The sequence below is a fragment of the Chlorocebus sabaeus genome, chromosome 1 (genome assembly GCF_047675955.1).
Source record: "Chlorocebus sabaeus isolate Y175 chromosome 1, mChlSab1.0.hap1, whole genome shotgun sequence".
Classification (NCBI taxonomy): domain Eukaryota; kingdom Metazoa; phylum Chordata; class Mammalia; order Primates; family Cercopithecidae; genus Chlorocebus; species Chlorocebus sabaeus.
The window spans coordinates 91613313-91626280 of NC_132904.1; the positions used below are offsets into that span (position 1 = coordinate 91613313).

General features: G+C 43.0%; 1 protein-coding gene across 1 annotated transcript; it reads left to right on the plus strand.

Moving 5' to 3' along the window:
- Positions 1-2629, plus strand: LOC103248267 (uncharacterized). The gene has a single exon (XM_073020439.1). It carries the CDS (start codon positions 440-442, stop codon positions 1217-1219), a length of 780 nt encoding a protein of 259 aa, XP_072876540.1. The 5' UTR covers positions 1-439; the 3' UTR covers positions 1220-2629.
- The last annotated feature ends 10339 nt before the right edge of the window (positions 2630-12968 follow it).

Here is a 12968-nt window from a genome sequence, read left to right on the forward strand (position 1 = left end):
TTGTCTGTATTGCCTGTTCCCATAAATTGACTTTTAATCACTTAGCGTTGTTCTAAGATTGATTAAAATGTAGAATAAAAGGGAAGGTTATGGGAGGGTGGGACGTCTAATCTAAGCCCAGCCCAGTGATTACATTAGCTGGGCGCTGATTAGGTTAGGATGTTGCCCAGGTATAAAGCCAGGATCTTTGGGATCTGGCTTCATTTGGAGTTCAGCTACCAAGAGGAAACCTTCCTCTGGGTCCTGGAGTATTTGGCCTGAAATTGGCAATTTGGGAGTTGCTGCTCCAGGGGGCTCCCTGCGGAGCTCGGCCGCCAGCCTCTCCGCCCAGCGTTTCCCGGCGTCCCCACGCGGGGCGCAGCCGCGAGAAAGGAACGTAGGTCACACCGTCAGCGCCCAGAGCAGCGCCAGTTTCCGGGCCCGGCCTGCTCTAGGAGCCATGAGCTGCGGCCGCCCCCCTCCCGACGTGGACGGCATGATCACCCTCAAGGTGGACAACCTGACCTACCGGACCTCTCCCGACAGCCTGAGGCGAGTGTTCGAGAAGTACGGGCGCGTGGGCGACGTGTACATCCCGCGGGAGCACCACACCAAGGCGCCCCGCGGCTTCGCCTTCGTCCGCTTTCACGACCGGCGCGACGCGGAAGACGCCGAGGACGCCATGGACGGGGCGGAGCTGGATGGACGCGAGCTGCGGGTGCAGATGGCGCGCTATGGCCGCCGGGACCTGCCCCGCAGCCGCCAGGAAGACCAGCGCGGCAGGTCCGGAGGCGGCCGCTACGGACGGCGGAGCCGCAGCCCTAGGCGGCGACACCGCAGCCGATCCCGGGGTCCCAGCTGCTCTAGGTCCCGCAGCAGATCTCACTATGGGGGGTCTCGCTATAGCCGGTCTCCCTACATCCGATCTCCCTACAGACGATCTCATTGCAGAGGATCTCGCTACAGTCAATCTTACAGCCGGCATCACTACAGCCGATCTCCCTACAGGGAATCTCGCTACAGGTCTCCCTACAACCGGTCTTCCCGCAACAGGTCTCTCTACAACCGCTCTCACTCGAAGTCTGGGTCTCGCTCTCGTTCTCTATCAACCTCCAAATCCAGCTCTGCGCGAAGATCCAAGTCCTCCTCCATCTCCAGATCTTGCTCAAGGTCCAGGTCTAGATCTACGTCCCGGAGTACTACCCCCATATCCAAGAGGGAATCCAAGTCCAGGTCGTGATCCAAGAGTCCTCCCAGGTCTCCTGAAGGGGAAAAAGGACAAGTGTCCTCCAAGGAAAATGATCATCAGCTAACGCGTGATGGACGACTTGGGGAAAAGGACTCCATACTCAGTCCATGGAAGCAGAGTCCCTGGAAGAAGCGACTGCCTAATGAAACAGTTGTGTGACATTTGTCTACCTTTTTACCAGTTTGAAGTGTTGCATCAGATGGCAAGATTCATTTCATGTGCCATTGTGTTGTTATTCAAATTTTCTTGTAATTTAGTGAGGTAAACTACTTTAGATTGGATTTGGATGTTTGAGGGGAAATTTTATATTTGTCTTTTTTTGTTTTTTGTTTTTTTTTTGAGATGGAGTCTAGCTCTGCTGCCCACGCTGAAGTGCAGTGGCGCCATCTGCATCTTCCACCTCCTGGGTTCAAGCCATTCTCAGGCCTCAGCCTCTGCAGTAGCTGGGATTATAGGCACCAGCCACCACAGAGGGCTAATTTTTGTATTTTTAGTAGAGACGGGGTTTCGCCATGTTGGCCAGCCTGCCCTCGAACTCCTGGGCTCAAGTGATCTGCTCACCTTGGCCTCCTAAAGTTCTGGGATTACAGGTGTGAGCCCCTTCGCCTAGCGTATATTTGATTCTATAGTGCTGATATTTTTGGTTTGAAACGAACAGGTTGGTAACCTAATTTGTGGCCCCCTGTCTCTTAAGAAATGTGTGCAGCCATTACACACAGCCCAACGCTGTCACTACATTGCCTCAAAACTGCCTTCATTCCTTAAAGTTACAAACTTACAAAGGGTGGTATAAATGTGTATGTGTAATGTTATTACCTTTAAATCTAACTGGTAATATGACCCAAATTTGTATAAAGATTTTTCAGGTGAAAAGACTGGGTTTTGAGCAAACACAATTCTAATCTCTTCTGTGTTTTTGTGCACCAGGCCCGGCTGCCTAGCAGTTGAGTGATGCTGGTTAGCTGTTAAGGTGGCCTGTTGCAGTGCAGAGTGCTGAGCTGCTTCCTGTTTTCTTCCGATTGCTCCTGAAAAAAGAAGCCCTGTCCTGAAGAACAAATGACTGTTCAGTTTATTAAAATGCCTGTCAACTGCCCTTCTAGTCACCCAGGCCTGGAAGAGAAATAATAGAGCATGCAGTGAGCACATCTAGCTGATGATAATCACACCTCTTCCCCCTCTCTATTCTGTTAAATGGCAAATCTGATCATATCAACATACATGAACTTAAAATATGGGGAATGTTATGGAAGAAATGGCTTGTAACTTTGTAGGTACTTATAACATGGTGTATGTGTTTTTATTATGAATATTTCTTACTATTACCATGTTTCTATCATTGAATTAAAATGTTTTGTTGGTGTTACCTTTTCTCAAAATAAAATTAGAAATATTTTATTGAAAGTTGGTAGTTTTATTTTGCTGTTGGGCTACTTTCTGCTATTTGTACCTTTGGGAAAATTATTTTACCAAGTTTCTCATAGGATTCAATTATAATTTTTAAAAAACTCTACAAGGTTTAGCTGTGTGCTTTATTATTTTATCACAATGTAGTTTCTTTGTACACTCTTTCTTTCCTCTTCCTACCTGTGATTTTTAACTTCCAAAGTCTTTTCAAAGAATCAGATTTTGAATTTTGTTATTACCTCTACTGGGTGTAATATTTTCTTTTGTAATTGTTTCTGCTTGTACCTTTATTTTCTTTCCTTTTTTATTTTGATTCATCCTGTTTACTGAGTTGAGTGCTAAATTCAATCATTTTTGAACTTGCTGATTTTTTTCTTTCAGTTCAATTTGATACTCCTCTTTATATATGTTGTGATTTGACCTTAAATCCTCATATTAACACACCATACCAATCTGCCGTAATCAATCCATCCTGGGTGGTAGAACTGATGGCCTCTGTACAGTTAAAGTTGTGGTTGAAGCCTGTGTGGCATCACTAAGTTACTAAGGTAGCTTAAAGCTCAGCATTTTGTTTGTCACACATTTGTCTTCAAATACTCTGAAATATACTGGATTCAACCACACCAGAAGTTTGAAGATTTGGAAAGAAAATACTGGAAGAACCTCAGCCTCCTATTTGATAAAAACAGTAAACAATGTAATCCTGGACATGTAGGAAAAATTTAGGAGTTTCGGGATCAGGAATGTGAGGCTGACATTGAAGAGAGTGTCAACACACCCTACCTGTACTTTGGCATGTGGACGACCACCTTTCCATAGGACACGGACCTTTACAACATCAACTACCATCACTTCAGGGAGCCCCTGTCTTGGTATACAGTGCCCCAAAACCATAGTCAGCACCTGGAATGCTCAGCCGGGGAGCTTTTCCAGGTAGTTCTCAGGGTTATGAGGCCTTCTTGTGGCACAAGATGGCCTTCATCTTGCCCACAGTGCTCATGCAGAATGGGGTTCCCTTCAACAGCATGACTCAGGAGGCTGGAGAGTTCATGGTGACATTTCCCTATGACTACCACACAGGCTTCAATTCTCACAGAGACCATCAATTTCACCACCTAGGATGGGTAGATTGTGGCAATATGGCATCTCAGTGTAGCTGTGGGGAGGGCAGGGTGGCCTTTTCCATGGACGCCTTCACACACATCATTAAACCTGAGCATTATGACCTGTGGAAAAGCTAGCAAGATGGGGCCATTGTGGATCAAAGGGAGCCCAAGGTACTGGCCAGCCAGGAGCTCATTACCTGACAGGAGGACACTGCACCTGGCCTGAAGCTCCTCTGGACCTGGCCTCTTCTAGGCCTGTGGTCCTGGATAGTGGGACCTACCACTGAGCCCACATGTACCAGTTGCAGTTTCCCTGGTGCCCCATGGCAGCCCAGGAAACTGATGCCCATCCAAGGGTCATTGACCCCAGAGGCTCCCAAGAACACACCATGGCCCACCATCTATCTTGGGTCTGTTTGCCCTGGTTCTCTGCCTGTCAACTGGCAGAGGTGGTCATGGTGGTCTTTTTCAGGAACTAAGAGCTCAGGAGGGGATCCTCTAGTCTCCCACCAAGTGGCACAGCACACAGAGCTCTCGATCCTGGGGTCTTTGCCCCTACTTAGGATGGAACTTTGATAGACAAGCCTGTATCTCTCAGGCCTGCATCTCAGCAGCCCATCAAGGCTACCACGTGCTGCAGTGCCCCCATCTTCAACCTTTGGAGACAACTTAGATCTGATGCTTCGATGTGTGCTGGCCCGTATCTGACATCCCCAGACAGCATGACACTGAACCACCCTGTGTTCCACTGATTCCTCCCAACATCATAATGATGCTGAGAAGATTCTCCAGAGATGCTGCTGGAGAGTGCAAGGCCTCTTGAACCTGGCTGAGGTTGTAGCAATGGACCACTCTTATACCTCTGGGGTCTTGGCCCCAACCGATGTTGTCAGAATATGCTGGACCCTGACTCCTGTCCTGGGGTTAAAGCCAGACAGTGCTGCACCTCTGAATTTGGAGCTATGTGCCTCTGATACATGATCTTAATCCTTTGAACCCATGGCTACTGAATATATTGCCAAATGTGGCTGTCCCTCTGACCATAACCTAACCCAAGTAGCCAAAGAAGGCTCCACTCAAGCACAATTCGAGCCTGGGACTATCTCAGTCTCTTTTATTTTGAAGAACTAATATATACCCAAGGCTACCAGAGGCTGTTTCCTGTTTATTAAATTAATTTTTCCTAGTGTGTATCTACCAAGTAAAGAAAGGAATATCGGCCGGGTGCGGTGGCTCACGCCTGTAATCCCAGCACTTTGGGAGGCCGAGATCGGTGGATCACGAGGTCAGGAGATCGAGACCATCCTTGCTAACACAGTGAAACCCCATCTCTACTAAAAATACAAAAAATTAGCTGGGTGCGGTGGCGGACGCCTGTAGTCCCAGCTACACTGGAGGCTGAGGCAGGAGAATGGCGTGAACCCAGGAGGTGGAGCTAGCAGTGAGCTGAGATCCGGCCACTGCACTCCAGCCTGGGTAAAAGAGCGAGACTCCGTCTCAAAAAAAAAAAAAAAAAAAAAAAAAGAAAGGAGTATCCTGAAAACATATTTTAAAATCACTACTATAAAAGAGATAAACCTAAAACTAAGTGATTCAGAATGATTGAAAAATAAAAGAATGGGCAAAACTAGATCAAGGAAAATGCAAGCAAAAGAAAAGAGGGGTGGTAGATCTTAATATAAAACAAAGAAATTTTAGGTACTTCATATAAGTGCAATGATATAATATCTGTCTTTTTATTTCTAGTTATTTCACTTAACATGATGTCCTCAAGGTTCATCCATGTTGCAGCATGTGCCAGAATTTCCTTCCTTTTCAAGGTTGAATAATATTGCATCATATGTATACACCACGTTTTGCTCATTCCAATCACCCATGGATGGACCATTGGGTTGTTTCCTCCTTTTGGCTATGTGCATGGTGCTGTTGAGAACACTGGTATAAAAGTATCTGTGTGAGTCCCTGGTAAAACCATTTGAATCATCTTTTAGAAGTTCCATATTCTTCCTTGGGCATCATTAATATACCTTTGCATCTGACGTGACTGGAGATCTGATATATATCTGTAGTAAATTAGTTTTTAATATCATCTTAATTTGAAAAATTGTAATTAAATTAAATTTAAACTAAAAATGTTAGATTAAAAATTAATTGTGTCACTTCTCATGAATTTGGGGAAACTTCTGACAGCAACATACCTTGTTCTCCTCTACCAAATATGTGCACACCAACATTTATTACTATGTGGGAGAATTCATGGATCTCTCAGTTCTATCCTAGGTCCCAGGTTTAGGAGTCTAGAGTTCCTTTCAATATCCCCTTACCATGGATGTCTCCGTGGCTCTGAAACAGCATTTTCATTCTTCAAATAGTCAGTGAGAGCCTGGGGAAAGGTGTGTTCTACAGTCTTCTCATTCCTGCTGGTGGTAACTCACTATGGGTACTATGTGGCTCTGTGGGAAGCTGGGCATGGTGACCAGGTGACTGTGTGGAGCCAGGAAGCTCTTGCAAAGCTCACAACCAGCACTGTACATGCACTGAAGCTCGTGGGATCCCTTTACCTGGCACAGGACAGGCAGTGCAAAGCTTGTGTGCTTCTCTGAGAGTGAGCGTGGGTGGGTAGTGGGCACTGCTTCTAGCGGGCTTCCTTCTTCCTGGCCTTCTGCTTTCAGAGGCTGCCAAAGTCCTGACTGCATCCACGTAGGGTGAGCGCTTGCCCAGAGAATCCAGAGGTGGGTGCCCCAGGCCCCTGTGCCGGGCTCAGGCAGTGCTTGGGAGAGGGTTATCCAGGGAGCTTTCCGTGCTGGGCTTGTGTTTCTAGGGGGAAAACAGGAGGGGTGGGCATGGGCTGCAGGGTCCAGAGAGGATTGTGTCACAGAGGTGGGGAAGAAAGTTCTGGTAAAATCTCATTTCCCTCCTCTTTTCCTCCTCAGGGCAAGCTCCATGAGGACATGGTGCAGGCTTAGGGCCAGAAGGTTGAGATCCAGCCTAGAGCCCATGTGAGTTTGATTAAGGAAAAATCATAGTTGGTAAGAAACAAGTTGGAGTAGTGTTTGAAAAAACAGAGAATTTAAGTCACTTTATTGTGTTGAAGACAGAAAAAAAATGGACACATATACAGATATAAACAAACAAGCTTAACAAGGTACAGTGCATGCACCTGGTAATAGAGAATACTCACCTTTATCAAGTACTAATGAATGATTCACAAAATTGGACAATATATTACAGTGAAAACAAAACATCGAAAACTTATCAAAAGAAAAAGAAAAAATCAATACCATGCAACAAAACTAGGAATTGGTTTTCAAAATAGAAAATGTAGAGATGCTTTTTTCTGAAAGGTGAATATACTTTATCTGGCAAGCTTTATATAAGACAAAAACACAAGCCAAAATAGCCAAATTCCACTGGCTTTTCAAAGCTGTGGTTTATTTGACATTGTTAATTCACTGGCTCAGTCCAATAAACAAGTCCTCACTAAGTGAGCAAGACAGTTTTTATCAGCAATGTGTGCTGTGCAGAAACTAAAGCAGGATTAGATAACAGAAGAATGCGCAGGGGCTGCCTGAGCTGCGGGTCCCGGATGGATTCACAGAGCAGGAGATCTTTTTGAGACCTAGTTGACCAAACAGAAAGTCCAGAGCAGATTTTTCCACTTGCAGGTAACAGCAAGTGCAATAGACCTACCATGAAAATTAGTGATTTTCTTTTTCCAGGAATACAAAAGAAGCTTATTTGTGTCTCGGGCAGAGAGGGGAAGGGAGAGAGTCTGGGGACAGAACATGTAGAGCCTCACGTTTCAAGTTAAATGCATTATTTGGTGTTCCTTCAACTTGAGAAGGCATCAGAAGCTTAAAACAGCAATTGACAAGATGTGATTGACACATTTAAATAATCAGCTTAGTGGCTCTATGGAGAGTTTGCAACTAGGAGAAGCAGTTTGACCATTTATAATTCAAGCGAAAGTGACAGTTGCTTAGGCTTAATTGTTAGTTTTGAAAATTGCATAGCCAGCCTCATCAACATAGTGAAACTCAGTTTCGGCAGAAGAAAGTTTAAAAAAAATTACCTGCGTGTGGTGGCACATGTATTCCCAGCTGCTCAGGAGGCTGAGAGAGGAGGATCACCTGAGCCTGGGAAGTCAAACTTGCAGTCAGCCATGATTGCAGCACGGCAGTCTAGCCTGGGTGACAGAGCCAGACTGTCTTTAAAACCAACAACAAAAAAGCAGTGCACAAAACTGGATGGAACATATTTTGGAAATTGAAAATTATAGTTTTCATACAGAAAGAAACATTCTGGGAAGAAAGCCACCTTGCTCATTAAGTACTATCCTTCATAGGACCCTTCCTTTCTTCTCCTATCACCATTTCAGTAGGAAATTTTAAAGTAGAAATAATCAGAAATTAGTTCTTCTCTTAAGTTTTCAATAGACAGCAGAAAAACCCATATCTTCCTGCCTCTTCCATTCATTCAGGCAACTTTGTCTTTCCTAATATAACAAGAGAAGGAAGTTTATTCTTTGGAAAATTCAACCTGAGAGATAACTCAGAGACTCCAGGCACAGAGGAGGATGGAGTGAGATGCCTGGCTGAAATGAGGTTAAAGCTAACACTGACATGGTGGAATCACAAGATGAGAGCATGCTGCATTCACAGGACGGAAGTAGCCCTAGAGAGCTGCTGGACCCACAGCACATCTTGCATGACCAAGGAATAGACTTTTATGTGATAGGTGAGAGCTTCTGGACCCACCGCACATCTTGCATGACCAAGGAATAAACTTTTATGTGATAGGTAAAAGCTTCATTGTGTCTGGACTGCAGTCGGCAGACAGCCTTCAGCGGCAGAGAGCTACCTCACCCAAGGCCATGCCTCTTCCCAGTTTGACTGACATCCCATGACTTCTCAGTGCCAGAGGATAAAGCTTGGCCATCTCTGCTCAACCCAGGACAACCCTGCAAAGTCATTTGAGCTCCAGGGCTTCCTGCAGGATTGGCTGCCTATCTTTGGCCCTAACCCACAGATCAACATTTCCCTGTGCTCACACCTGCTTCCCATTCCTCCCTTTCTCAGGTATGGATCCCAAGGACCCTCTTTAAGAAAGACCTTGGTACTGAAGTCTTAGAGTCTGCTCTGTAGTAATCCTGACCTGCAACTGTACTTTAGGTTTCTTTGTGTGTTTAAAAGGCATATTTCCTTGAGAGAATAAAGATCAGTTACCACCCTGCTGAAATTATATTCCTTCTTTGCATGGTTGTTCAGTGATGTGAGGAGATTGAAGTGGCCACATGGGAATCTCAGCTTCCTATTTATGGCCTTATTGTTGTGACTCCATTGAAAATATGTTCCTTTGAACACCAGAGGTCATGAGGACAAAAAGGAAACATCTTACATTTGGCATGATGAATGAGTCCCTGTTCTATGCCTGGATTTACTAGAACCATGCACTCCGTCTCTGAGAGGAACAGTCCCACGTCCAGAGCAATGGGCTCTTACATGCATTGCCAGTGGGAATATGACATCATACAGCCCCTTTGAAAAACTGTGTCAGTTGGCTGGGCGCGGTGGCTCATGCCTGTAATCCCAGCACTTTGGGAGGCCAAGGTGGGTGGATCACAAGGTCAGGAGATTGAGACCATCCTGGCTAACATGGTGAAATCCCGTCTCTACTAAAAAATACAAAAAAAATTAGCCAGGCATGGTGGCGGGTGCCTGTAGCCCCAGCTACTTGGGAGGCTGATGCAGGAGAATGGTATGAACCCGGGAGGTGGAGCTTGCAGTGAGCTGAGATCGCGCCACTGCACTGCAGCCTGGGCGACAGAGCAAGACTCCGTCTCAAAAAAAATTAAATAAATAAGTAAATAACTAAAAGAAAAAAAAAAGCTGTGTCAGTCTTCAATAAACTTGCACACTCATCTGTCTCTGGCAATTCTCCTTCCAGGTATCTGCCCAACTGTTAAGAATAAAGAACTGTGAACAATCCATATATCTCCGAAAAGATGAGTAGAAAAACTATAGTGTATTAAAATATTATTCATCGATTAAAAAGAGTGAACTGCTGGTGCATGAAACAGGATAGATGATCTCACAAACATCCCATATAGGAAAAGTAGCAAAATCCAAGTGAATACGTATTATATGATTCCATTCCTATTCGTTCCCAAATCAGTCCATACTCCCCTGTCATCATAGAACTTAGAAAGTGGTTGCCTCCGGTGGGGAGTCGGGATTGATTGGAAAGCTCCTGTCCTGAGAGAATGCTATGGGGCTGTGCTAATGTTCTACATCTTTTATGTGTTGATTACATAGGTGTATATAATTTTTAAAACTCACTAAAGTGGAGACCTAAGATCTATATGTTTTATTGCCTATATCTCAAACTGGAGAAGAGCAAATAGGAGACAAGACGAGGGCAGCTAGAAAAGTAAGAACCATCTTACTAAATTCTAGAAAGCTCAATCTTGGGTTAACATGCCATGCAAGTAGTTGTTTACTCTATTTTTTGTTGTTTTTATTGTACTGTTATTTTTCACTGTTTCTTTCTTTTTGTGAATGCATTTGATTCTCGGTTGGTTGAATCCACTGCTGCTGAACTCAGAGGATACGGAGGCCTGACTGCCTTCTATGACAAAGATATCTGTTCATAGACAGGAGTACATGTGAGCTCCAAGCGCTATCCATGTCCAAGCATTTTCAGAGCAACATTTTTTGTAAAAGGTCAGAAGTAGAAAGGAACCAAATGCCCATTAAAAACAGAAACATTTATACCATTGAATGAATTACAGCAGGGAAACGAGACAAAGTACAGCTGCACAGAAGAACATAGATGAGGGAAATGCCACACAAAAAAATACATGAAAATACATAAAGCACAATTCTATTTATATTTATATAGGGTCATAGCATTTTCAAAATAGACAATATTTTAATTAATTAATTTAGAATTCTTATGAAAGAGAGCTTTGTCACTTCTCAGCTATTTGTTTATTTAATCTTTATATCAGTATGAACTCGTAGATATTTATTTCATATTTTGGATTATAATTCAATGTACATATTTTCTTGCTCAATTTTTTGGAGATTTGGCCATTGAGAATTGTTTTCCTTCTGTCCCACTGGAAGTAACCGCATTTTTCATTGTGTGTATTTACGGAGTTTTTATTTTCCATGACTACAAATGCTCTGGGCTCTTTCTGTATAGTACTTGCCCAGGTCTAGAAAGTGTTCTTTATCAATACTTCCACTTACGTATTTTTTCTTTAAAACTATCAGATTTTAGTTTTATTAATCATCTTTATTTTAGTATACATTTTCCCTTTTATTTTTCTATCATTATTTTTATCTTTCATTTTCTGTTGCACAATTTTCTTTTGTTTCGTTTTGTTTTTACTCACTGCTTGAGTTCAATGTGAAGATCAATAGGATTTTAGAAATATGCATATTAATTTTCAAATAAATATGGTTGGATTCAGATTTTGTATTGTTGACTTTCAATTTCATTTCATTTTGACCAGTATATTCCTTTAATGTAATTTTTGTTTGATATTTACTTTGTAGTCCTATATTGGTAAATTTATCTATTATAAATGTTACCTATGTACCAAAAAGCATTTTACATTTGCTTTTTAATTGTTACAATATCCGTCCTCAAAGTTCTTAATCTTGTACATATTACTAAACATTCTTAATTTTCTACGCTGCTTCATTGGTTTCTGAAAGCATAATGTTAAACACACACACACACACACACACACACACACACACAAAACTCCCATCACGACTGCAGATTTTACTGTTTGACCTTACAACAACTCTCAGTCTTAGCTTCAGTGTGTCACTGTTGTGTGGTTAGGTGCATAAAGTTCATCCTTGTAATATTTTCCTATGAATTTTTTTCATTAACTATAAAATGTCCCTCTTGGATCTTATATATACATTGTATATTAATATTGCTACCCTCGGTATCTTTTAGTATTTATTTAGATTGCCTGTTCCCATAACTTGACTTTTAATCACTTAGCATTGTTCTAGGATTTAAATGTAAAATAAAAGGGAGGGGCCCGGATGGGTGGGATGCCTAATCTGGACCCAGCCCGGTGATTACATTAGCTGGGCACTGATTGGGTTAAGTGCCACCCAGGTATAAAGCCAGGGTCTTTGCAACCTGGGGCTTCATTTGGAGTTCAGCTACCAAGAGGAAACCTTCTCTCTGGGTCCTGGAGTATTTTCGTCAGGAATTGTGAGTTTTTGGTGGAAGGTAGGTCATTTTATTTCTCTGTTGGAGCACTTTTTGATATTTGTCCTACTGAGAAAATTATTCTCACCCAAGTTGTTCATAAGATTCAGTTAAAATTTTTAAAACATCTCCGCAAGATTTTTCGCTATGCTCCCTAAGTTATCTCAATGTGTCTCATTTGTATTTCCTTTTCTATTCATGCCTATGGCTTTTCACTTCTCATCATCTTTTTGAAAAGTCAAGTTTTAGTTTTTTGTCATCATTCCCATTGAAGGTTCTGTTTCCTTTTGCAATGGTTTCTGCTTGTGTCTTTATTTTCATTGTTTCCTTTGATGTTAATGCATCCAGTTTCTTGAGTGGCTTGCTTAATTCATTCTTTGCAAACTTGATCATTTTCACTCTTAGTATGATTAGATGCTCCTCTTTTTCTGTTTTATTATTTGATCTTATATCCTGATGTTAACACAGCATACTCTTTAGGTTAGCTTAATACTGGCTGAGTATTTCTTTTGTCTGGTTATACATGTATTTTCAAATATTCTGTATTTTGTGTTGTTGTTGTTTAGGTTTATTGATTTAATTTCCTAGAAGAGACGCCCAGGTACAGTGGAGTTACCAGCTACTGGGGCACCAAAGCCTGAGAATCAAGAGAAGCCTCACAGTGACACCCCCAACTGAGGAAACTCACAGAGCTGCAGGTGGAGCTGGGACTCCAGCTGGGGCACCTGCCCCACTGGGACATATTCTATTTTCTTTGGACAGAAAAATACTGACTCCTGGGAAAAATACTGACTCCTGAGTCCTCCTGGGAAGTCAGAAAGCCTGTAAAAGATCTTACTTGTTCAAAAGTTCAAGTGTGAATTACTCCCTCACAGATAAACCAAAGTATTTTGAAAAACAAAGGGGAGAAAAGAAATTACTCCCCAGAACTCTCAGGCATCTAGAGGACACCTAAGAACTTGGGAGTCAGCTACTTCTTGTGTGCAGCC

What these genes read in the sequence shown, in the direction of transcription:
- LOC103248267 (XM_073020439.1), top strand. Translation starts at nt 440, where the DNA reads ATGAGCTGCGGCCGCCCCCCTCCCGACGTGGACGGCATGATCACCCTC.